Below are 25,837 nucleotides of genomic sequence, written 5' to 3'. Positions count from 1 at the left end.
AAATTATACAAAAAAGATCCTTAAACGTTTTAATATGGATAAATCAAATCCTTTAAGTACTCCAATGGTTGTTAGATCATTAAACATAGAAAAGGATCCATTCCGTCCATGTGAAGATGATGAAGATATTCTAGGTTCAGAAGTACCATATCTAAGTGCTATCGATGTCCTTATGTATCTTACAAATTGTACAAGGCCTGATATATCTTTTGCAGTAAATTTGTTGGTAAGATTTAGCACATATCCAATAAAGAGACACTGGAACGGAATTAAACATATATTCCGTTATCTACGAGGAACGACAGACTTGGGACTTTTGTATTCAAAAAATGCTAATCCAAGTATAATTGGTTATGCCGATGCTGGATACTTATCTGATCCACACAAGGCACGTTCCCAAACTGGATATGTATTTACTAGTGGAGGCACTGCAATTTCTTTTCACAGAAACAAACACTTGTAACAACTTCATCAAATCATGCCGAGATTATTGCACTACATGAAGCAAGCCGTGAATGTGTGTGGTTAAAATCAATGAGCCAACATATCCAAATCTCATGTGGATTATCATTCGACGAGAAGCCTGTGATACTATATGAAGATAATTATGCATGTGTAGCTCAAATGAAAGAATGATACATAAAAAGCGATAGAACTAAACATATTCCTCCTAAGTTCTTCGCATTCACCAAGGAGCTTGAGAAGAATAAATGTATTGATGTTCGTCACATTCAATCAAGTGAAAACTCATCAGATCTCTTCACAAAGGCACTTCCTATGACAATATTCAGAAAACACATATATAATATTGGGATGCGCAATCTACGAAATTTGTGAAGAATTGTTCATGTCAACATGAGAGGGAGTTTACGTGGCTGCACTCTTTTTTCCTTACTATGGTTTTTATCCCAATTGGTTTTTCCTAGTAAGGTTTTTAACGAGGCAGTACAAAATCACGTAATGAAGACATCATCGTATCATGATCATCATCACAAGGGGGAGTGTTGAAAATATGAAAAATATTTGTGTTGAAAATTATAATGTTGAATGTTGAAAATTAGGCGTTGAATATTGAAAATTAGTGTGTGATGATGTATGTAATGATGAAATTGTTTTTGGATTGTTTTCCAAAGAAATCCTATAAATAGGTCTTCATTTGTAAAGATTTGATACAATTGAGTAGAGAGAAAAATATTATAAAGTGTGTAGTTTGGTAAATTTTGAGAGTTTGAGATTTTTACTTTTTATCATAAATTTTTACTTTTTTACCACAGAAATGATATTTGTTATTAAATAATTCATGAAAAGATTATGTGCTTATATTTATTTACAAATTTACTACGAATATTAATAATATACTCAAGTTCGTTATTCACGTATAACACTCATGTTTTAACTATTAACAATAGTAAAGATACGAAATAAACATTTATATAAAAAAAAAAATAAGAGGACCTAAATACCTCCATATCATTTTTAAGAAATACAACGAAAATAATAACCAAAGCGCTCGAAGGCCCATTTCCCTAACTTGGTTCTTGGTCTGTGCAATTAACATCCATCCTCAACCCCTTGATTGTTTCAGTTTTCTTGGAAATGGAGTTACTTTCTTCAAACAATTTAATCTTATCTGCTCAAAATAAATTCCCTGCAACTTACTCGAAAAACACTTTTCATTTCCAGAAGTTTCCTCTCGTTCTTCATTCTAAGAAATCCATATATCAAGGTACTACTGCACTCCTTTTATGATTCAACTATTTTTATATTTGTTCTTGCAGTTTGGAAGTTCGTATATTTTGTTGTTTTTGCTGGAAAGAGGAAACAACACGTGTGTGTGTCCCGTGATGTTATTTATTTCGAGATAATTCGATCGATTTCTGCAGGGTTTTGGTTTGTTTATTCATTTGTTTGCGAAAATCTTTGGAACTTTTTTAGCCTATTTAAAGATACCCTGTTGGGGGTATGGCGTTGCTCGTGCAGTGCGTGCTGTATTGCTTGTTTACTATTCAAAAAGTTCCAGCTTTGAAAAAAGCATGCAGAATACTAGATGCATGCCTTAGAAGTTCAGTAAGGCTGCAATTGGATCATTGGATTTGAATTCGACGAGGTTATAATGAATTTGAAAGTAAATTGATTAGATAACATTTGAATCGATTTTTTTTCTAATAAAGGGATTTCGGATGCCCTTTTTTAACTGAAAATGTATGGGATTAAAAGATTACTCATAAATTCTTATTTTTTTTCTTCTTTTTGCCATGCGTGCATGATGGATTTGGATGATAAGTCTTAAACCCATATAGCTCAAAGGCCAAATACATTAGGTGCGGGCCTATGAGTCTAGGATTTGAAAATAAATTGATATGAAATGACAACTTGTCAATGGGATTTTTTTTGTTTCACCGATGAACTCTTGAAGGAATTTCATTTTTTCCTTTCACTAACGAACTTTTGAATGGAGTTGTGTTCTTGCTGTCATAAATACATGATGGATTTGGAGAAGCCGCTCTGCTTGCCTAGCCGTTTGGTGTGCCCCTGATGACCTCATCATAGAGGTTTTCATGGGTTTGATATATTTGATGATCCGTGAATGAAGAGAAATAAGACTAGATATTAGAAAATTTTGTTGAATTTGGTTCGTGTGGCTTGGGCCAATGGGCATCCAATGCCGCATTGAGCCACATACGTATGTGCAAATTCAAATATATTGTCCATGATCAAATTTTAACAAAGGTGCTTCAAGTTTCTCGTTCCAACGCTATAATTAATATTAAGCTAAAGTTTGAGGAACTATGGTTGGGATGTGAAGATCGATGTCTAACCAAGTGAAAGATTAATACATATTATTATTTCATTTGTCTTTGTATTTTTGTCATTTTATTCCACTGAATCAATATCAAAGTCTGTCTTAGATTTTCAAGGATATGCAAAACCTTTACGACTCTTGTCAGCCACAGAAGCGAAAAGTGTCACTGATACCTTGTATGAAAAAATGGTGACTTCTTTCAAGTCTGGGGAAACTGAATCCTTGTACAAAGTCAAGCTACAAACGAGTAATATTAGAGGATCAAGTCTCACTGACTTGAACTCCTCGGTTCTACTTTGCTTAATTGATGAGAACGGTTCCTCCATTTTACAAAGATTACCTGCCGTGGAAAATAAAAACTTGTCAGCAAATGATGATATGGATGACATCTTGCATTTTCATAGAGGCTTGGCTGATGAGTTTGTATTTGAAGGGCCTAGGCTTGGAAATATTGTGGCTGTTTGGATCAGCCTCGAATCTGGTTAGTCTACTATAATGATGAGTATATTTCTCAATTTCATTCGGCTGTGCAATTTTCTGGCCACGTTAAAAGCACTTAGTACTCATTTTGTTACAACTTTTTAGCATTTTAGATGAAAATTATAGGAATATATTACTTTTTGGTCATGTTGAGTCATTTGAAGTAGGAAACTTGGTTCGATGCACAAAAGCTTTTCGAAAAGAGAATCAGTCAATAAATTTGAAATATGAGCTGTGTTGTGCATGCTATCATTCTGACTGCATCAGCCCCTCAGACGGTTGAATAAAATGGTGCCATTGACCTGTGTATAAATTGCAGATAAGCTATGAATATGGAATCCGGAATTAATGTTCTGCTTTGAACTAAAAAAGCAAACATAAAGCACTTCTTAGTCATGGATGACTGTCAAAATCGCGCTTGACAATCCATCTTGGTGATAACCGATGTGATTATTCTGGATTCTAATGTAGTTCATTTTGAAAATTGTACTCCAATGGTTAAATCATTCTTTGCCTTTTGCTACTAATTTCAGGTCAATGGAGGACAGGAGGCATAAGTTTAAGGATGTTTTGCCAGAGTCAACTTCTGTCAGAAAACGGCCAAAATAGAGAACAATATATTGGCTTCCAATACAACTTCGAGGTTGATGATATCTTGCTTGGAGGAAAAAGTGGGATCTCCTTGATGGAATTCAGACCTTACTCAGTTACTGAACTTTCTGAGAACGAATTTAACTTATTCTTAGAGAAGACCGTACAACCATTATCCACAATTGACAGTCACCTCATCTCAAATGAAGAAAGCATGAAAGAATACTCGGACTTAAAATTTTCATTGTTGTTTTACGATGCAATGCTAATCCTGACAGGCTCCTCGATCATATCCATTATGACGGGGAATGACGATTCTTATGCATTCTTGATAGGTGGGACGTGTGGATTTCTTTATTTATTAATGTTGCAGATATCAGTAGATGGATTACAAGTGCAAGAACTTACTCCAGGGGAGGAGAAAGTGAGTTTTGGTCAAATTCTTGAAAGATTTAAGGGCATGAGTTTAAGCCTTGTTTTGGTATGTGCATTTGCTGCCATAGCAGTGAAATATGCTTCAGGGGACGGTGCCGTGCAGTGGACACCAAAAGACATTATCATTGGATTGATGGGATTTCTTGTGTATAAAGTTGCAGTCGTGTTGGCTGCATTTAAACCACTGCCATTTGGTTTAAGAGAGAGCAAATGATTGAAATCTCTATGTATATGTCCATATGATTTCATACAATCAAATAAAACTATTATCTCAGTTTGATGATTTCACCGTGAACATGAGTCGATTTTCAACAAATATCCAAGCATTCGCGTGTTATAATCAGATCTCTTACCAAATTTGAGAAAACAAATTCGTGAATGTTCTTTTGGTATCATGACAATATCAGTCTCCCGTATCTGTTTCATGTATCCAACACCCATCTTATTCATAGGGAATGCGACGTAATATTAATATCATAGTTAGGAGCAGAACAAAAAAATTTCGAAGTCATTTATAACAAAAATTAAAATATAATACCTAAATATAAATAATATTTTTAAATCGAGACAAAGAACAACATAAATGAATTATAATAACAAAGAAGAAAAATAATTTATTTTTTTTACTCTACAAACGTGTGTCATCGGCTAATAATGGAGAAATTTGGAGGATATTTAATTTTTTTTATTAATAATAATTATGTGTACAATTTTAAAATCTCAAGAATATTTTTTTCAGATCGAAATTTAAGGGGCAGCTGCCTCCTTGCCTCTATGTGAGGCCAGCCGTATTACAGTCAACAAATAAGCTGATTCGGGGCACAACTACAAGGGAACATGGGCTCACAAGTTAATTAAACAAGCCAACGACAAAAAGCTTAATAGTAAAAACGTAAGACATGATTCGTGATTTTTCATCGAATACAATCAGATGGAATAACGACATATAGTCGTCCTACAAACAATAGAGGTGTAAAAATTATGGAAAAGAGGAAGAAAATCGTCACGTCTTTTCCGGTAGCTGACATATTTTCAGCAATAGCATCCCAGGTTTACCGAGCTTTTTAGCAGCATCTCCAACAGTCCTACAAGTTATTGCTGATTTGGAGGAAACACCATTTGACTCACGCAGATATCAACACATAAAGCAGCTAAAACAACAGGGAACTGATGGAATTCGGCAACCATATATCAAAGGAAGTAATCTGGTGTTCTTCGAGTCACACCAGGTTCACCACGTCTGGGAGCTGGCTCAAACTGCATTCAGGGAACAAGTTAAATGCTGAATATGTGTGTTACACACAAATATATGTAAAGATTCTGCTCACTTTTGGTATGACCGTTTTCCAAATGCAAATGATACCCCCATCCTATTAATCAAATTAACATTCAAGTAACCACACTACTCCAATCTCATATATTAACTTACACATTCAATATAATTTTAAATTTAAACTGTTGTAATATAAAGTCATCCATTATCCATACAAACTACAGATATATTTAATAAAGTTGTACCGTTATTTTTTTTTTAAAGAAACGTATCATTATTCTTTTAAAAGGACGTACATCATCTAAACAATAATTACAAAAATAATCAGTCGTAGAAGCACATATGTGCACGGGGATGCTACTAGCTTGTGTGTGTGTGTGTATATATATATATATGTATAGAGAGAGAGAGAGAGAGAGAGAAGCACATATGTGCACGGGGATGCTATTAGCTTGTGTGTGTGTGTATATATATGTATAGAGAGAGAGAGAGAAGCACATATGTGCACAGGGATGCTACTAGCTTGTGTGTGTGTGTGTGTGTGTGTGTGTCTCTGTATAGAGAGAGAGAGAGAGAGAGAGAGAGAGAGAGAGAGAGAGACAGAGAGAGAGCGCAGGCGGAAGAGGACCTGAATGAAAGTGAAACCATTGCAGTCATCAACTTCGAGAATAGATGCCATATTACCACAACGATAGCAATAATTAGGCGCACTAAAGATAGTAACAACCTTTTGGTCCTGCAACAAAAATGAACTGTTATCATAAGATATCCCCTTTGCTCATTTGTAAGAAACTTACCAAATATGTAAAAAAAAAAAATCTGCAGAATTACATGTGCCCAATTAAATCCCTCCATAACCAGCTGATGGGCTCTAGCAATAAGCTTCAAATTATTTGCATGATTAAACTGCTCTGATATATCCTGTTCCATCCATGTGAAAAAATCATGTGGCATAATTCTTCACCTTAAGAAACCAAAATGGAGGAGTAAAGTGTTCGGAAAAATACTTGGCCAAATGTATATCCAGCGCCTCTGGGAGAGATACCCCAACCACATCGATCATCAGGATCAGACCATAAAAGATCACACATGGGCCCTTCATGAGGAACTTCTTGAACACGATCAAAATTTCTTATGTTATCAAGAGTTTCAATGGCTGGAGATAGCCCACCGTGCAGGCAAAAGATTTCCGACTCAACCTAGTGAAGTTCATAAAAATATACCACTGAAAATTTTGATTCCCATTGAAGACCTAAGAGAATTCTAAAGTCCTGTATCTAAAATAGTGGTTTCTCAGTAGAAATTTCAAGAAAGGATTGATAAAACTAGAAATCGACAATAGTTACCAGAAATATTCGTTTACACAGAAAAAGCAAAGAGAAATATACCGCATTCTCTTCTTCCAAGCAACTCTATCAATTACATAAGCTAGTGCATCCCACAAAAAAACTGCGAAGCGAGCTAAACATTTACCAGTCCGCAGATGATGAGAGTAATAGTTATATTTACCGAACTAGAATCAGGCAATACATTTTCCCACACGCGAATCATACTAGAAATTTTACAAAATAAGCATCACAAATATGATCATGTTAAACTTTTCATCGATAGATGAAAAATACTCACCAATGCGGTAAGAGGGAAATAGTCAAATAAATCTGTAAAGATCTTCCAGACATTGGCGTTGCCATATCTGAAAATGCAACCAAACAATCAGCATTATGTTATTTTGCTATTCTCACATGCACTTGCACGACAAATAGAGAAGAGATCAATGTGGTAGTTTCTAACAAAAAGAGACATTGTCAAGTGGTTGCTTACTTTTCCACGTGGAAAAGTAGAAAAACTACATTAATGAGGTCTGAAGCGCAATAATATTGTGCCCTCCAAAACCCAATAAAACATCAATGTAATACTAACCAACAATCAATACACGACCTGACAGGCAGTAGCATACAGTGCATGGAAGAATGTTAGACGATAAGATGGTCAATATTTCCACAGTTACATAAGATGTCTATAGCCAAAAGCTAATGTTGGTCATGATTGATGTGATGCATGAACAATACGTCGTGACTGCAGGAACTACTACCACTTCGCCAGCAACCCTCCACCAGCTATTTAATTTTTTTGGTCATCAAAATTACCAGTTATTAAGTGTAAAATCAAGCTCTTTAGAGACTTAAACTTCTAATATTAGGAAATCTCAAAACAAAATAAAATCAAATAAAAGTCTAGCCTGAGGTTATGACATAACAAACCACTAAAATATCATTACAATAAATCTACTAACAAGAAAGGGGTAAATGAAAGTCACGGACATAGTTTTATCAACAGCTCAATTGACATAAACCCATTTTACATCAGAACGCACAAAAACAAAAGATATGAAAAAAAACTCACTTTCTCAGGCACTCATCATAAAACCCATAAACTTGAGTAATCTGCAAGAAACAGAGTTGTAATTTTAAAATTTCAAGTAATAACAATAAAAAACCAAAAATCTAGAGAAATAATGACCAGAATGGTTGATGACCCTCGACAGTAGAATAGAACTTGAGGGGAAAAAAAATCATAAACCAGTAAGACCAATTTTCAATCCACAATGAAATATTTGACACTAAGAAATTAGAGGTGACAAATCGCACTCTCTATCAGGTACAAACTGTCAGGTATTAAATGATTTGGTAATATACCTGGCGGCTTTCATGATTTCCCCTTAGAATCGTGATCCGTTGAGGATATCGCACTTTGAGAGCCACTAATAACTGGAATGTAACCACACATCCATAAAAACAATGAAGAAAAGATATTCCTAAATACATATCAGTGTACTTAATCCACATTTCTTCATGCTTCCATGATAAACATTATCATTGGTTTCATGCACAATATGGACGTGATCAATGATCTGGGTTTATATAGCTGACACAACAGGCACAACTCATAAAAAAATTATAAACAGATAGGCATGCATTCACTGACCTTGGTTATATTCATCAATTGTCACTCATAATGCATAATCTAGGGTGAACATGGCCCAGACAGGTACTAGCAAAAGTTCTTTTAATGTATTTAGCATTCCAACCATTGCCACATTTGATGGTAAACCAAAAATAACTACCTAATAAATTTTGTTCAGCGTGGTTTTGAATCTTGGTGAAGTGTGGTTCAGTTTACAGCTAAACTTTGTTAAAATCCAATTGACACCCTGGTTCATTCCTCCTACTTCTTCTGCTTAAGGCGCTTCTTCTGCTTAAGGCGAGTCGAGATTATAAGCAACGCAAGAGAAATCAAAATAAAGAAATAAATTATCTTTAGGGCCTGATTCGATTTTCTTATGCGTGCAGAAGTAAGCTGACAAAAAATATGATAGGAGTGTGTTAGAGCAAATGCAAGCCAACAGATCGAGGTTTTAATTAGGCTTTCAATCCCAAAAATTTAAAAGAAGAAACCTATAATTCTTTTTTAAATCATATTCTGGTTTAATCGGGCTTTCCAAAATTAACGGTCCAAAAAAAATTTCCGTAAAAAACTCTAAAGGCCTAGGCCCACCTACACCTGCCTAGGATCGCGTGCCGGTTAGGCTGGCCGCCTAGCACCTATTCAGTGCGGTCGGGCAGCGCCTAGGCCGAGTTTTAGAACACTGTTTTTTTTATAGTCAAGAGTTTGCTCTTTATTGGTAACCAGGGAGTAAAACGCATTTAATCCACGAAGTTTATAAAAAGTTCACAAGTGAAAGTTGAAGCTCACCGTTACAGTTTCAACAGAATAGTATCCTCGATCGACATAATCTCCCATAAACAAATAATTTGAGTCCGGGCACTGCCAATGAAATATTATAAACATCAATTCACTGAACAGATGATGGATTTATAACTTATTAGCTAGATGAGGGCAAATAAGTACACACCTTTCCACCGATCCGAAAAAGCTCGGCAAGATCGTGGAACTGCCCGTGAATATCTCCACATATGGTCACTGGGCTTTTCACAGGCTATAGAAACAAGTAATAAGTTGAGTCAATTATAAAAACAATGGTAACCACTAACCATGACTAGGGAACAAATTAACAAAGGCAACATGATGATCAACATTTAATGCTACAGATCCTTCAAAAGAAACTACGGCCAACGATCATAGGGAACACCAGAAGATTACAACAGCCGTTTCATTTCAAATAATAAGAAAACCAGTAAAATTCAAAGCAACTGCATCATAGCACAGTCTGTGATAAAGGAAAATAAATGGAAATTTGGGCACCTGGACATTGCTCTCATCCATAAGAATCTCCTTGGCCTTCTCACATAACACCCTTACCTAAATAAATATAAGTTGAAAAAAAGAAGAAGATATTTTAGCAGATACAGCTCATTCCATAGCAAGACAAGATATATACAAAAAAAATGATAACAAACTTGCATCAATGTACAAGAGAGAATAAAAAGATATTCAATCTCTCCAAAAGCATAGAACCATAGTTATTTAGGGCATGGCGCACTAAGGTGCATGGGAGTCCTGGAGCTTGAGGCGCAAGTTGTGTGCCTTACTTCACAAGACATATTTTTAAAATATACTCCTTCGGTCCCAATAGGCCACATTTTCTTTTTTGTTTGTACCAAATAATATATATGTTTAAATATGGATACATATCTATATAGACGGGACAAACGAAAAAGAAAATATGGCCTATATAATTGGAAAGTCATTTGTATAATTGATATTTCTAATGAATTTCTTAATCATTGTGGAAAAAAGTCTATATAATCGGGACGGAAGTAGCATATGTTATGAAGATATGATCTAATTGATAGGTGATACAGTACTAGGTGGGGCAAATCCATTTGATACTGTAATGGAGCGACATATGAAGTTGACAAGTCCTGAGCTTAATTCTGTTATGGTTCACAATAAGTCCAGCAATGTCGAGGATCCTTTACACACTGATTCTAAATCTATCTTATGATCACTAGACCCGACTTTAGCTACGCTGTGTAGATTCTGAGACAATTTACACATGCTCCAAAATGTTTTCATATGGATGCTACAAACGGGATTGTGAAATATTTAAAGGGCACTCCTGGCTTGGGAATTTTGTCTCCTCGGAGAATTCCATTTCTATCACAGCATATTATGACTCTGATTGGGCAGCTTTTCCCATGACAAGGAGATCTATTACCGGTTTCTATATCAAGATAAGGGATGCATTGGTGCCCAGAAAAACAAGAGAGCAAAGCGTTGTCTTGATCATCAGTGGAAACGGAATATAGGGCCATAGCGGCTACTACATGTGAGATTGTGTGTATTAAAGGTCTACTTAAGGATATGGGAGTGGTGATAACAAAACCTGCATTGTAGCTGGGCTGGTTAAGACTGCTTATGTTTCTTCATAGCATCAACTGGCTGATATTTTTACTGAGAGTTTGGGAAAGCACAACATACATTTTTTATGTCCAACTCCAAGCTTGATGTTTTCAATCTACACCAATCTTGAGGTGTTTTGGTGATATTAGAAGAAGTGCTGCATTGTGAACACGGTAATTCCTTTGTCCATTTTATCTTAATGTTTTTAGTTAGTTTGTATATGCACATTAACATTTGTACTGGCTTACTGGGTTTTGGTTGGTTTGACAATTTTCTTCCAGAAATAGAATTCCATAAGCTTCCCGTTCAGCTATGTTAAGCTCAATTCTTAACAAGTCCAACCACATCTTTGAGTTAGATACGAAAAACCCTGAGCTATAATGAAGAACTACAACCAAACAAGGCTTCATACAAAACTACACAAGCAAATCATCAGATCAATGAATTCAATTCTCTGAGAAAAAAATAATAAATAAAACTATGCATAAACAGATTTTAAAGTATTTTTTTTCCTAAAGAAGATGAGGAAAAATATTGCTAAATTATTGGGGCAAAAGAGTGGACTTTCAACTGCCATATATTGACTTCTATCAAATGAGAGCCAACTGCCAAGACAGCTGAAGATTGCTACTGGCCTTTATTATCCTATTGGATCTTCGATTAACTAAACTAATCCAACACTCACACTCGAGTTCTCATCTGAACCATTAAACATTGCCCTAAACACAAATCACATATTCTGGAATTCTAGACAAACTCGTGAAAAGCAAAATGCCAATCAAATTTCAACGAAATTGAAACGAAAGCCCAATCTAAAAGCATTTTTTAAGTTAAAAACAATAGGAAACCTCTTGCTCGGAGATGGTTTTGCACTGTGTGAGCTGAGCGATCTGCTCATCGAGGTTTCCAGAAGATCCGCCGTCACTCGAAGCCACCGTCGCATCCATCAACGAATCCTTCTGAAACCCTATATTTTGGAATTTGCGCTGCAATTTTTCCTACGACGCCGTTTTCATGTGCCCTTCTTCTCTAAAGACAGAAGCAAACAGGTGGAGATTTTATTTTAATCAAGAAATTAAAGGAGCAGCGTGGAGGAAATCAAAGATGATTGGAAATGACAGAAAAGGCCTTCCTCGTTCATTGTCACATCACCATGTATCAATGTGTCAAATTCGATTTTTTTTCCAAGTATTCTTGTTAACAAAAATAAAAAACCAAATTTAAAATTTTATTAAAAAATTTTAAATTTTATTATTTATTTAATTTGTTATGAAAAAATTCGAGCGAGGGGCTGCGTGTAAGGGCTAGGGCTGGTCGGGAAGGGTCTGATGCTGTCGTGGGAGGGTCCATGGAGGGCTGGACCAGGCTGCCGCAAGAGGTGGAAGAGTCCACAAACCCTAGGACTCTCCCCGTGCACGTGCGCGGCTAGGTCAAGGAGGGGAGAGTCTCACGGCTGGTCTAGGGGTGTAGGCTGGTCCAGTAGGGTCTAGGGAAGATGTTTTAGGGTCGAGGATAGGTCTGGTGCAGCCGTGGTCCATGGTGGCTCGGTTGGTGAGGGCCGCGACCAAGGTAAAATGAATGAGGGGAGCGAACGGCTTGGATATGGGCTACGGGCTAGTGCGCTGGGCTAGGCTAGGTCAGGATGTGTCCAGGAGGTACTGGTGAGGGTCTGGTCCTAGGTGGCTCGAGGGTGGCTTGGTGTTAGAGGGAGTCGTGGCTTGGCTTAGAGATTAGGATTCGAATTGGCTAGGGCCAAAGGAGATGGTTCGAACCATGGGTTCACGGGGCTAGTTCTTGGCTCGCGGGAGTAGCTTAGGTATGAAAAGTTTATGTTTAAAGTTTGAAAAGAAATTATTGAGTTTTGAATTAATTCGGGATTTAAACGCTTCACGGTTTATTAATTAAGAATTAAATCAAAAAACCCGAGTTTACGTCAAATAAAAATATTAGAAGTCAAATTTAAACTTAAATAAGTATTTGGGATAGTCTCGAGTCAATAAAAGTGAAAAAAAGTCAAAAATCGGGAATTTTAGAGCCCAATGGCAAAATGGTTATTTTACGTCTCAGCTAGTACGAAAGGCTTGGCAGTGTCCCGAAGAATCATAACGCGTGCTAAATGATATTTTTAAAACGTTTATGATGAAAATATGAGATTGTATGACTTAGGATAAAACGATGCAATTTTTACTGTTAAAATGCTATTTTACGAATTTGGAAATGACACGATATTTTATGAATAAAAAGAAAAGAAAAATATTTTTGAAAGATGTGAATTGACTGTGACAAAAATGATATGATATATTATTATTGAGAATATCTGATGGAGAAAGGCCCTAGAGGGAGACCATTTACGGGAGAAGGCCCCAAAGGGAGCCTAACATTCGTATTTCCATTTATGTCGGTGCCTAGTGCCTGTCCCCATGCGCAATGATGAGTTGAGACTGATCAGTCGACCAAATGATACAGCTAGTCACTTTTAATGATCAAACTTCATCCAAAACGATAAATGATGGAAAGCTTTATGATTTGACTATTTATGGTGCTTATAAATTTATGCTAACTTATTTTGAATAAAAGTATGATTTTTAATGCATGTTCTTGTATATGTTTTATTTTCTATTTATGTTTAGAACACGTTGAGTCATTAAATTCACTAGTTTTGAATGTTGCAGTTGAGGATGAGATTGAGGGAGGCACTGACGCTTGAGTGAATCGAGTCCGGCATTACACTACCGAGTGACATTATTTTCCGCATTAGCTTGATAGTCAAAGTTTTAACGATTTTGTTAATAATTTAGTTAGAGATTTTTATGCTTTATTTTGAAGTTAGTGTTGATCATGTTAATGGTTGACGCAGTATTTTGTTAACTGACGAGTTAGGGATTTTATGCGATTGAGATTTCAAATGCTAAATTAATTTTTGTGCATTTACGCTTTTTGAAAAGTTGTGTGGTTTTTAATTAAATGTTACGAATTTTATAAAGAAAAAAAAATAGTAGGAATTTAATTTTTAAAAGTAGTTGACATTTCAGGTTGATAGGACCACCTATCATAAGATTTTGTCGGCAACATCTAGCAAGCAAATAATACATAAAGTTATTTACAAGTTTGAAGTCTGGGTTCGAATCTGAAGAGGTTTCTATAAATACATAGACAGAAGGAAGTTGAAGACATCATTCAACCTCTTCAATTTTTTTCAAATAAATTTATAATATTTTTCTTTCTAGTTTTTGTATTTTGTATTCCAAGCTATGATAAGTAACTAAACAAGTTTCTCTTCATCTACAGGAAGTTGTTATTGTAATAATATTTAGTATGTCTGAATAAAATTTTTTAAGTTTTGCCCCTCTCATATATTATTTTCAAAATAAATATATAACTATACATCTTGAGGTAGGAAACAAAACAAAGTTGTGCTTAATGTTGCTGAAGGAATTTGCGTCGAGAACCATCAAATTGCGACTGTGTGGTTAAGTTGTAAGGAACAGTCTCTAAAACCCGGTGGGCACTACCCAACGACTTTTTGGGCAAAAGAAGTATGACCTTTATTTTACCTCACGGAAGCATGATGAGCCATATAAAAAATAGAAGACTCAAATATATGGTATATAGGCAGAAAACTTTGCGTAGCAATATGTCTTTAGAGAGACTCGATAAGTGTAACAATGTCACATATTAAGATTAATAAAAAAGAGAAAAAGTTAATAAAAATGAAGACAATGGTAAAATGGGAAGATTAATAAGTAAGAATTGAATGATATAAATATTCATTTTCAATGGTTGATATCAAAGCGAATGTGGTTGAGAATGGAATACTTATTACTTATATTTGATTCCTATACGATGATTGGTGGCTCAAAGTAAATACCAAGAATGGAGTGAAATTATTTATTTATATTGACAAAATAATCCTTTAAGTTAACTGAATAAAACAATAAGTGTACAATATGTATATTCACTTTATTTTATTTTTATGATTTTTTCTTCTAAAAAGAGAAAGTACATTCTCAGAGTGTGTTTTCAAAAAATCAACTCAATAACAATAAAAAAGTTCAACTAAATATCAAATGATCAACATATTATTATAATGTATCGTTGATTTCCAAATATCAAAAATATAAAATGTTTCTAGTCATCACCCAAAATATGAATCAATTACTATTTTATTTCTTCAAAAACTTCAGATATCATTATTGATTATACCTTGAACCAACTGATTTTTTTTTTCTTCCAACATGCTAAAAAACAATTCAATTAACTCGTGAGATTTGGCTATATGACACACTGCTTTCATGATTTCTCATGTGCTAAGCTTGAGAATCTTTCTTATCTCATAATTTAATTTTTTTTGTCGCTTTTTTGAAATTCTGCGTCAACTCCAATTGCTTTCGCAAAAACTTGACTTGACTTGCTTTGGCAATTTCACTTTCAATAATTGAAACCGTATCTTTAATATTCGCCACGACAATCATGTTATCATTGCTTTTACTTCTCTTTTGCTTCTTTTGGTTGTGAACTCCTTCACTTCTCGGGGATTGCATAGGAGAAAATGAATTATAAGCATCAAAATCTTCAAGACCATATTCTCTAGTTGTGTCAATATCATTGTTAGCGCAATTATTGCTTTCTTCTCTTCGTATATCTTCCATCGTATCGGCGGAAGCTCCATCGTTCAATCTTGTTGCTCGATCTTTTCCAAAAATAATAATTAGCTCGCCATAAAGCGGGATTGACTTGTTTCTCCATACTGAAATAAAAATTGTGTTCATATGTTAGATCTCGAAATAATAAACTTATTATGATTTTCTATAAATTTAAGAACAATGATCCAAAACCAATTTACTAACTGCAATATGTTCAACCAAAACGATAACATTGCTATGTATTTCTGTTTCCTCGTCAGTTTTCTCGTTGTTAAACTTAATCTTGCCATAAGTGGAAATATATTGAAAATAACATATATTATTTGGTTTAGTCCCAAAGAATTCACACAACAATTTGCTAAACCTCTGCAACTTTATACTAATGTTGTTGAAATGTTTAATATATTTTAAAAACGTCATTTCCAGTTAATGATAATAAGGGATTAATTAAATCAAATCTCAAGCATGTGATTTGGAATGCTCGTTCCATTCCTACCTCATTTCACTATATCAAGATCAGCATTAAAAAAAATAAAAATCCCCAAGTCGGGTTGGAGTTAATCGATAGTCACGCACCTTAGCAGATTAGAAAAATAAAAATGAAAATCGATCCATGAACTTCAAAATTATGAACAATTATTTCATATATTTTCTGGAAATTAAATATTTTTCCAATTGCCATTAACTTCTTCATTTCCCCATAATAATTTTCTTCTTCATTCTATTTCATATACTCATTTATCTTTCTCTTTTCATAACAAACTTAAATATGAAAGTCAATACAAAATCATAGATTGCTTGAAATATTGAGTCTGTCCTTTTGGAAAAGAGTAGATATCTTGTGAGACGGTCTCACGAATCTTTATCTGTGAGACGGGTCAACTCTATCGATATTCACAATAAAAAGTAATATTCTTAGCATAAAAATAATATTTTTTCATGGATGACTCAAATAAGAGATCCGTCTCACAAAATACGATATGTGAAACCGTCTCACACAAGTTTTTGTCATTAAAAAATATCACATTGCAAAAACTCATTAAGCAAACAAACACATTCCATTAAATGCAAGTGCAATCGAGGATCGATTTTTGACGGAAGAACCTATCGACTAAATGGAGGACCAAATCGGATTAATTGAAAAACAGATCGCGAAATTAGGACGTAACATAAAACGAGGGACTTATTTGAAAATTATCTCATTTTTACATATTGAAATTTGTTCAAAATTATTTATCTGTTTGTAAACTTTTTAATTATTCCATAATATTGTCAATAATCCTCATGTCTTATTATAATCATATTCAAAATTTCATAAACATCTGTTTTTTTTTTTTAAATTTTTAAAAAAGAAGAAGTACACAGACGTGTTGAGTTTAGTATGGAGAAATCACATAGGTGGTAGAATCGAGCCTCCATTCCCCAATTGAATGCTGCCTCCTCTCGTTCGTCCATCCGTTTACTCGGAACAGAATCAAGCATCAAATCACACGCGCACATAGATCAACGCGAAGATATTCGTGAAATTTGCATTTGATCGCACATCCTTTGCGCGAAATTAGGTTTTCTGTTTTCTCTCCCTTCCAATCTATTGTACGTACCCTTTTCACTTGCTTTCTCGATATCATCTGTATGCATTTTTACTCGTATGTTTTCCACTTTACATTCCTTTTTTTTTTCCCTCTTTGAATCACTATTTTGTAAGGGATTGCTTTGTTTTTTCACACTGTAAATTATTACCTAACGTTGGTGTATTTTTTTTCTCGGTTGTTTTTTTAAGGGATTTTCCGCGCTTGTGGCTGTTGGGAGGAGACGATTAAGATTTTTCTGTTAATTTTCTTTTATGTGTGTGTGTGAACTTCCGTAAATGGGCATGGGCAAGGTTTGGTCATCAGAATTTTATGCTAATATGTCTGCCTTTTGGTTTATTTTTTCTTTTTGATTAATTTTTTAGCTTTCCAGATGTTGTCATCGGGGCTTTTAAGTCGGTTTGGCTGAGCGGGATAATTGGTGCGTTTGCTTTGGAAGGGATGGTGAGCATTTGGGTGTTTGGTTGGATTTTCAGTGCTGGAAAGTTTTAATTCTCAAGGAAAACCGTGGGTTGAACTGTGGAAGAGGTATTTTGTTGAAGCGGAATCGAGGAAATATTAATCCCGTGGAAGAAAGTGTTGATTTTGTGCTATATTCTGACTATGCCAACATCATGGGCTGATTCGGTTGATAAGGTACCGGCAGGTGATGGCACCGGGGCAGTTTCCCGTGTCAAATCAAGTTATGTTCCGCCGCATCTTAGAAACAGACCTCTTTCATCAGACGATCCAGCAGCTCCATTTTCCTACGCTGGTGTTGCGTCTGGAAATGATCGACAAGGATATGGTGGCCAACCCATAGGTGCAAGTTATCCTGGTGGTTATAGAAATGATAGAAGCGCAGGAATCACCCGCACTGGTGGATGGAATAATAGAAGTGGTAGTTGGGATCGCGGGAAGGAGAGAGAGGTCAATCCTTTTCCAGATGACATTGATTCTGAAGAAGCTTTTACCTCACAGGAGAATACTGGGATCAATTTTGATGCTTATGAGGATATTCCGGTCGAGACTAGTGGGCGAAATGTTCCTCCTCCTGTGAATACATTTGCTGAGATTGATTTAGGTGAAGCATTAAATCGAAATATTAAGAGGTGCAAATATGTGAAACCCACTCCTGTGCAGCGGTATGCCATACCAATTTCAATTGCTGGGCGGGATTTGATGGCTTGTGCTCAGACTGGATCTGGAAAGACAGCTGCATTTTGCTTCCCAATCATAAGTGGAGTCATGAAAAGCAGCCAATCTACTCCAAGACCACCTCACATGCCACGCATGTCATTTCCTCTTGCTCTCATTCTTGCTCCTACCAGGGAGCTGTCAATCCAAGTGAGCTTGTATTACCTTTTCCGATGTTATTCATTTTACATTTATGTATAAGGATGCTATAGAGTGAATCCAACTCTGTTTATCTCTGTACAGATTCATGAAGAAGCTAAAAAATTTTCATATCAAACTGGAGTGAGGGTGGTTGTTACTTATGGTGGTGCACCCATAAATCTACAGGTTTTATTTTTATCCTTGTTCAGTTGTTATTTATTCATGAATACACTTCACTCTGAATTTGTCTGGCTTTTTCCCCTTATGCTCTGTTCACAGATATATATGTTATGTTTCGTTATCTGTTTGGATTTTAAGTATCCCATTACGAATGAGTTTATTTTTTCAAACCTTGGAGGATAGGTTAAACAGAAAGTTAATAAACACAAGAATAACAACTGTGAACCCCATCTTACAGATATTTTGTTTTACTTGATTTATGAATTTATGTTGATTTGGATCCTGAAAGACCTTCCTTTCATGCATCTGTCCTGTTTGGGATCAATATCGGTTCTTTGAGAACATTAAGTAGGCTGTTTATCTCATTTGGAAGCAACTTTTTTGAGGTAAATAGACAGCACCCCTAAAACAAAATTAGGCCTATATTGTTTTATATATAAGATGTTCCTGTCTATTGATTATAAGAAATATACTATATTTATAGCACTAAATTTTTTATGAGTGACACAATTTTAACATTCTCAGTCACCATTTCTTCCACCTATGTTTATGAAAGTTATGTTTTTTATTGTAGCTTTTAAATAATCATTTGTTATATTTTTTTATTTGTTGTTTAGTGATGATACTATTTTTATTTGTTAATTCATCTATTATTCACATATTTTTACCCATTTTCAATTGATATTGAAATTTTGTTATCTAAACTACCAAACCTATTAATCATGATGCTATTTAACTATGAACTTGTGTATATGTAAGGACCAACACCTTATTACTTATTTTTAGTTATTCTGACAATTATTTTATGGTCATGGCTTGCTTTGAAATGGAAGTTTGTTTATTATCATCACTTTTATCTGTCTAGGCTCTTATTAATTTTTTCATAAAAAGTTAAACCATTATTCAGAAAACAAATACAATATAGAACATAGATTAACGATTTCCTCAATTTAGCCTTGATCTGACCAATGACGTGTTTTGAGTGCAAATGTTTCTTTTAGTTTTAAGAATCTTATAGATTCATTGTATCATTTGCCTAAATTTTAGAGCCTGAGAGACTGCTTCATATCGCTTAACACTGTTGGATCTCCTCATTCTAATATTGTGAATAACTTATGGACAGCTTCGAGAACTTGAAAGAGGTGTGGACATACTTGTTGCCACTCCTGGACGCTTGGTGGATTTATTGGAAAGGGCAAGAGTCTCATTGCAAATGATTAGGTATCTAGCCCTGGATGAGGCAGATAGAATGCTGGACATGGGTTTTGAACCTCAAATAAGGAAAATAGTGCAGCAAATGGACATGCCTCCTCCTGGTATTAGACAAACGTTGCTGTTTAGTGCCACATTTCCAAAAGAAATCCAGGTGGTTTTTTTTAAAAAGCATCACTTTAAGCTACATGATGTTAATTAGTCATAGTAACCAAAAATCAATCGGAAAATGTAACTGTTTTAAGCGACTACAACTTTTTATGTTAGAACACGAACGCGTAGCCCCAATTATAATTAGCATCACTTGTCATGAAGCACATAAGCAATGCTGTAGGGATAAATAGTGGATAGGGAGAGAAGAAGTCTAAGAAGCACTTCCAAGTTCCAGCTTTCAATCTCCTTATCTTTTTACCCGACCAAATATTTTATATTAATGTATGTGAATCTAAAATTAATTTATATATGAAATAATATCTTGTCTGCAATTTGTTTTATGATTATATGTATAAATGTGAAACTTACTTACATGTGAGGCATATTTTGTTTGCATTTAGTTTTTTATTTTCGCAAAATTTACATATGAATAATATAATCTGCCTTTTGTTTTTCCCTCCTGTTCACATTATTTTGTTTATGAAATTTTGTTTTGCAAACCAGAATCAGATGTATCGATTTCATAATTTGGGATTGCTTATCACACCAATTATCAGTTGATAAAAAGCCGATGACAAAATTCTCTATCGACAACTAGCACTCTCATACAAATCGTGTGTACCTAAATTACGGTACCATTTTGATAATATCATCATCACACAAGTAAAAGGTTCAAAAATTGTTTGTGCTGGCTGCATGGAAATTCTTGTTCGAATTGCTTTGTTTAAATCTAAAGTATCCATAACTTTTGAATAGCTTAAGTACTTGTTCGCAAGTTAATTTGACCTTCGTCTTAATTGCTTATTCAATGCATTTCAATGTGCCCCAGCCTGAGGGTGGAAATGAGCAGTGCTGATTATGCCAATATTATTTGTCTAGTTTTGCTAATGAGTTTGACATTTACAAACATTAAAAACTGTGGGATATCTATGTTCTTCGATTACACAGCTAAAAATTATAAGAAATCTTATATCTGTATCAACATTTTGTTTCTTAGTAAAATAATCGTGTGTCTTTATGTTTTTGTGAAATTTGTAATACCTTAGTATGCAGAACGAGGTTGGTACGTTGGAAATTATAACACTGCTGTTTATGATCAGTTGACTTCTAACAGAATAAACTCGAGAAACAGTACCAGAATATTCTGTTACAAAATTTTCATAATTTGTTATACATTAACATCAAATTTTGACTAGAGGATGTGGTGCCAGGTTATGCTGTTCCTTGATTTTTATGTATTTATTATGCTCTCCGATGCCAATTTTTCATTATTTGTGCATACACTAGATGATATGTCCTGTCTGAACAGTCTCTGTTCTTCAACTTTCGAGTAAATTTGTGTGGGAGTCAGAATGCTTAAATACATCTCTCGTTGCATGAGATGCCCATGTCATAGTAGTTATAACTTGTGAATTTGTTTCACTTCCTGCAAATGCCTTGCCAATTTCTCGACTTGCAATTAGTTAAAAGAATTCAAAATATGATCTCATTAATTTTATTACGATGACACATGGCCAAGTATAACTTTGTACCTATCTACCTATGTAATCTTGTGAAATATTCCTAACTTTTAATTGGCATACAGAGGCTAGCAGCAGATTTTCTGTCGAATTACGTGTTTTTGGCAGTTGGAAGAGTTGGTTCTAGCACTGATCTAATTGTTCAAAGGGTTGAATATGTGCTTGAGACAGACAAAAGAAGTCATTTGATGGACCTCCTTCATGCACAGTTGGCAAATGGTGTTCATGGCAAGGTACGGTATTGCAATTAATTGTATCCAATCATTCCAAAATGACATTTTTTACCATTGCTATTTTGAGAGAGATGGTAATGGTGATAGAAACAAACATGTCCTGATTTGTACGTTTAGTTAAGGCCCACAAGTGTCTCCTAAGCATGCATATCTTCCTCCGTGTATCTTCTCTTAAAAGTGATTATTATTCCTTTAAATCCTCCATCTGGTATAACAACTTGGTTTTGTGCATTTGAATTACAGCAAGCTCTTACACTAGTTTTTGTGGAAACAAAAAAGGGAGCTGATGCACTCGAACATTGGCTTAGCATTAATGGTTTCCCTGCCACTGCCATCCATGGTGATCGAACTCAACAGGTATGTTTGGGTTGTTGGCATTTGAGCCTAGTACATTGGCCTATATTATTTTCTGGATGTCGAAGTTGGGATATTCATTTTTGACATCCCACTTTATAAGTATGCATTTGATTTTTAATCTTTTTGTGCTATTTACGCATCTGCCACTAAAGTCTAAACATACTTCTCGGAGTCTGTAATATAGCAAATTTGTGCGTTTTTTTTAATTCGTTGGAGTTTTTACATTTTTTGCTTTCAACGGTCCCTTCGCTCTCCTCTCCCTTTCCACTTTCTTTTAGATCGGGTTGTCGTCCTTTCTGTACCCATGTTTTCTATGTACAACTGTCAATGTGGGAGTCACATGAGATGGTTTTATGTTGTTTCTCTCACCCATTTAGAGATGTTCAAGTATAAATTGATTAAACAAGGAATTTTTTATTTTTGATGAAAGATTAAACAAGGAATTGAAATGGATTTATTTAGTGTTCCAGGTAAGCATCCAAGTCGAGTTTCATTAAGAAAGTCGTATTTTAGATCAAGTAACATCAAAAACTCACATAATGACTGTTTAAATCTGCTGCTCAATTCTTATGCTATGCCACTAAAGGTTAGAGACCACAAAGAGGACCCTAGAATGATAGTCAGACGATGGCATGATGTGTATGCCATGGATGACATCACAATAGCATAATTGCTTTTCATTGGCTGCCTCACAATACCAACTCGCACGAGAATAAATACATGTCCACTTTTCTCTTGAAATGGATGACGGTGATCTGGAGTGGTACCATGAATTGAAAGTGAATATTAGTCAAGACGTCTCAAAATTTTATTTTATGCTTTTTGAATGGTTCTTTTTGGAGATTCCACTTCCTAAAATGTGATATTAGTGTTTGAACATTTTTCACTTCCCCTAAAATTTGTCTTATTTGATTTGATAACATACATATCAGCGCAAAATGTGTACTACCAAATGATCTATCAAAGAAAGTTTCTTTGCTTAAAGTAGTGGTGTATATGTAGCATTTTATACTACATATTCATTCGTATTTTTTGTTCATTTATTATTTATTTATTTATTTTTGTATGGTAACAGGAGCGAGAATATGCTTTGAGATGTTTCAAAAGCGGTAAAACACCAATATTGGTTGCAACAGATGTAGCAGCACGGGGTCTGGATATCCCCCATGTTGCACATGTGGTCAACTTTGATCTTCCAAACGACATTGATGACTACGTCCACCGTATAGGCCGGACAGGCCGTGCTGGAAAATCCGGGTTGGCAACTGCGTTCTTTAACGAGAACAATGCCTCACTGGCGAAATCATTGACTGATTTGATGCAAGAAGCCAACCAAGAAGTTCCGGCTTGGCTTTCCCGTTTTGCAGCCAGGTCTTCTTTGTATGGAAAGAATCGTCGCGGAGGGGGTGGAGGGGGTGGTTCGGGAGGAAGATTTGGTAGCCGTGACTTTCGTAGAGATGCCTCGTTTGGTAGAGGCGGAATGGAGTACTATGGTGGGGGTCAAATTAATGGTGGATATGGCAGCAGCAGCTCTGGTGGTCATGGTGGAGGATATGGTCCCAGTGTGACTAGTGCATGGGACTGAAGTCTATTCGCCTCGCCCTCCTTTTGCGCTTCAATAATAATTCATCTACTTAATGTTAACATTAATCGTTTGTACCCGTTGTTAGTTCCATCACATTTCTATTTCTAGTTGTGCATCTCACATTTTTTTCTTTTATTTTTTTTAAAAAAATTCCTCACCTTTTGAATGTAAATTCTTTCGTCCCCCAACTAATTATTTCAATATTGAAGTAGTTTTGTTTTGTTTCCATTGCTTTATTTATGTATATATATTTTAAATTATTTTCAACCATTATTATTATTATTATTTTTGTGTGCACCCATGATATATATATATTTTTGCTAAATTAAAAATGTAAATATGTAAACATAAATCTACTTGTATTATATTAAAAAGTGTATCTGGGCAAATTGACCAGTTTAGTCCCGGTAGCAAATAACGCCCCAACACGTGTCTCTTTTACTACATCACAGACAAGGGACACAATAGCACGTGAGATTGTCTCTGCCCTCCCACCACACCACAACACATCACTGCAAGTGGGTTTAGCTTCTTTCTTTACCTTTTTGTTTTCCTCTTTTCTTCCTCCGTTTTTGGAGGCTCGGTCTTCGTCTTCCCACCATTGAACCGAGCAACTCCACCACAACACATCACTGCAGGTGGGTTTGACTTCCTTCTCTGCCTCTTCGTTTCCTCTTTTCTTCCATTGTTTTGGAGCCTCAGTCTTGTCTTCCCACCATTGCACCGAGCAAAGTCCAGCAAAAAAAGTTTGGTTGTTGTGTTGTCTGCCTCCTTCTTGTTGCAGTTTCTCGGGCTTAACTCTGTTGCGGGGCGTTCCCCTTTCTTGTCAAAGTAGACTGTGACAGTCGAGTCAAACATGAAAATGCATGGACTAATGATGAGGTTCAGACTTCAAATTTCAACTCTAAGGCACTCAATATCATCTTTAATTCGGTCGATGTCAACATGTTCAGTCTCATTACCAATTGGACATTTGCTAAAGAAACATGGGACATTCTTCAAAAGCACTGCGAATGATTCTTCAAAAGCACTGCGAATGATCTGAAAGTGTCTGTAGAACCAAACTGAGGATGTTGACCTCCGAATTTGAGAGCTTAAGGATGGAAGAGAATGAGACAATTGTTTAATATGATCGAAGACTCCGAGATATTGCCAATATAGCATTTAGTCTCGGTGATCTTATGTCTAATGAAAGGCTCGTCAATAAGGTATTAAGATCTATTCCTAAACGATTTAACATCAAGATTTGTGCCAAGATGAATCAAAGGATTCGTCTACTCTGAATATGGAAGATTTGATAAGCTCTCTAAGGACTTTTTAGTTGAATCTGGATATACAGAAAGGAGATAAAAGGAAGGCTATCGCTTTGCAAGCTACTGATGACTCCGTCAACAATCTAATTCAAGAAGCAAATGAATATGGTCCCGGTGAGGAGTCATTCTCCTTGATTACTGAGAAGTTCTGTGATTATTTGAAGAGCATGAGAGACAAGAAGAAAATCATGTCAACACCGAAACTTTTTTTTGTCATTTTTAAGAGAAATAAAATGTCTACACCTACTCAAGAGAATTTAGATCGAGAAATGAAGTGATTGCTCGACTAGAAAATAAAAGATTGGACTCCGTGCAGTGTAGAGAATGCTCTAGATATGGTCATTATACAAATGATTGTGCCAATCGACTTCGCAGAAACAAAAGCATGTGTTAGGATCGGTAGATTGGTTGAGATGTGTTTAGAAGGGGGGTAGAATAAACACTCACGATTTTTGAATCTTTTCGAATGAAGTGTCAGTTCTGTTACAAACTGAAACTATGAATTTTGTCAGTCAATGACAATCAGTTTAACTGATAACAATTGCGGAAATAAACTGACTGAAAGATAGAATAAATAACTCAAGTAGTAACACACAAAGATTTATGGATGTTTGGAGATTGAAATAACTCCTACGTCACCCCTTCTATCACAAGGATAGGATATGCACTAAAAGACTTTGATCGATACAAAACTTGTACAGACCCACTTCAGTTTGGACTTAACACTGCCAAAACTGAAACTCTTAGTTTACTAAATATCTCACAGTTCTTCGACTGAATTTAGCACAA

The 25,837-nt window shown here is 35.3% G+C and overlaps 3 protein-coding genes across 7 annotated transcripts; 2 read left to right on the top strand and 1 right to left on the bottom strand.

The window, feature by feature from the left end:
• Nucleotides 1-1,479: 1,479 nt before the first annotated feature.
• LOC142538215 (uncharacterized) lies at nucleotides 1,480-4,592 on the top strand. Its single transcript, XM_075643576.1, has 3 exons — nucleotides 1,480-1,726; nucleotides 2,910-3,284; nucleotides 3,817-4,592. Exons 1-3 carry the CDS (start codon nucleotides 1,597-1,599, stop codon nucleotides 4,521-4,523), a joined length of 1,212 nt encoding a protein of 403 aa, XP_075499691.1. The 5' UTR covers nucleotides 1,480-1,596; the 3' UTR covers nucleotides 4,524-4,592.
• A 571-nt stretch (nucleotides 4,593-5,163) lies between these two features.
• On the bottom strand, nucleotides 5,164-12,020 carry LOC142538214 (serine/threonine-protein phosphatase PP2A catalytic subunit-like). Its single transcript, XM_075643575.1, has 11 exons — nucleotides 11,795-12,020; nucleotides 9,846-9,902; nucleotides 9,496-9,579; nucleotides 9,336-9,407; nucleotides 8,279-8,350; nucleotides 7,986-8,026; nucleotides 7,209-7,275; nucleotides 6,590-6,781; nucleotides 6,414-6,503; nucleotides 6,211-6,318; nucleotides 5,164-5,566 (listed from the first exon to the last, which is right to left on the bottom strand). The coding sequence occupies exons 1-11, from the start codon at nucleotides 11,891-11,893 to the stop codon at nucleotides 5,501-5,503; spliced, it is 948 nt and encodes a 315-aa protein (XP_075499690.1). The 5' UTR covers nucleotides 11,894-12,020; the 3' UTR covers nucleotides 5,164-5,500.
• A 4,924-nt stretch (nucleotides 12,021-16,944) lies between these two features.
• LOC142538212 (DEAD-box ATP-dependent RNA helicase 37-like) lies at nucleotides 16,945-23,961 on the top strand. 5 transcript variants are annotated; one of them, XM_075643571.1, is made up of 7 exons: nucleotides 16,945-17,151; nucleotides 17,552-18,504; nucleotides 18,598-18,681; nucleotides 19,799-20,041; nucleotides 21,626-21,793; nucleotides 22,037-22,150; nucleotides 23,226-23,961. In XM_075643571.1, exons 2-7 carry the CDS (start codon nucleotides 17,782-17,784, stop codon nucleotides 23,733-23,735), a joined length of 1,842 nt encoding a protein of 613 aa, XP_075499686.1. In that variant the 5' UTR covers nucleotides 16,945-17,151; nucleotides 17,552-17,781; the 3' UTR covers nucleotides 23,736-23,961. The 5 variants fall into 5 exon arrangements, with proteins under 5 accessions (XP_075499686.1, XP_075499689.1, XP_075499685.1 ...); XM_075643574.1 differs by having other exon boundaries at nucleotides 17,544-18,504; XM_075643570.1 differs by having other exon boundaries at nucleotides 16,945-17,182.
• The last annotated feature ends 1,876 nt before the right edge of the window (nucleotides 23,962-25,837 follow it).

This window comes from Primulina tabacum, chromosome 3 (assembly GCF_025594145.1).
Source record: "Primulina tabacum isolate GXHZ01 chromosome 3, ASM2559414v2, whole genome shotgun sequence".
Classification (NCBI taxonomy): Eukaryota; Viridiplantae; Streptophyta; class Magnoliopsida; order Lamiales; family Gesneriaceae; genus Primulina; species Primulina tabacum.
Note: the sequence above shows the minus strand (reverse complement) of the source record. Positions and strands in the feature narration are given on the sequence as shown.

Coding starts and splice junctions, on each gene's coding strand:
- LOC142538215 (XM_075643576.1), top strand. CDS start 1,597: ATGGAGTTACTTTCTTCAAACAATTTAATCTTATCTGCTCAAAATAAA. Junction 1,727..2,909: donor TAAGAAATCCATATATCAAG/GTACTACTGCAC, acceptor AGTCTGTCTTAG/ATTTTCAAGGATATGCAAAA. Junction 3,285..3,816: donor TTGGATCAGCCTCGAATCTG/GTTAGTCTACTA, acceptor TACTAATTTCAG/GTCAATGGAGGACAGGAGGC.
- LOC142538214 (XM_075643575.1), bottom strand. CDS start 11,893: ATGGATGCGACGGTGGCTTCGAGTGACGGCGGATCTTCTGGAAACCTC. Junction 7,276..7,985: donor TATGATGAGTGCCTGAGAAA/GTGAGTTTTTTT, acceptor TTGCATTTTCAG/ATATGGCAACGCCAATGTCT. Junction 5,567..6,210: donor ATGGTTTCACTTTCATTCAG/GTCCTCTTCCGC, acceptor CCCTGAATGCAG/TTTGAGCCAGCTCCCAGACG.
- LOC142538212 (XM_075643571.1), top strand. CDS start 17,782: ATGCCAACATCATGGGCTGATTCGGTTGATAAGGTACCGGCAGGTGAT. Junction 21,794..22,036: donor CAAATGGTGTTCATGGCAAG/GTACGGTATTGC, acceptor TTTGAATTACAG/CAAGCTCTTACACTAGTTTT. Junction 22,151..23,225: donor ATGGTGATCGAACTCAACAG/GTATGTTTGGGT, acceptor GTATGGTAACAG/GAGCGAGAATATGCTTTGAG.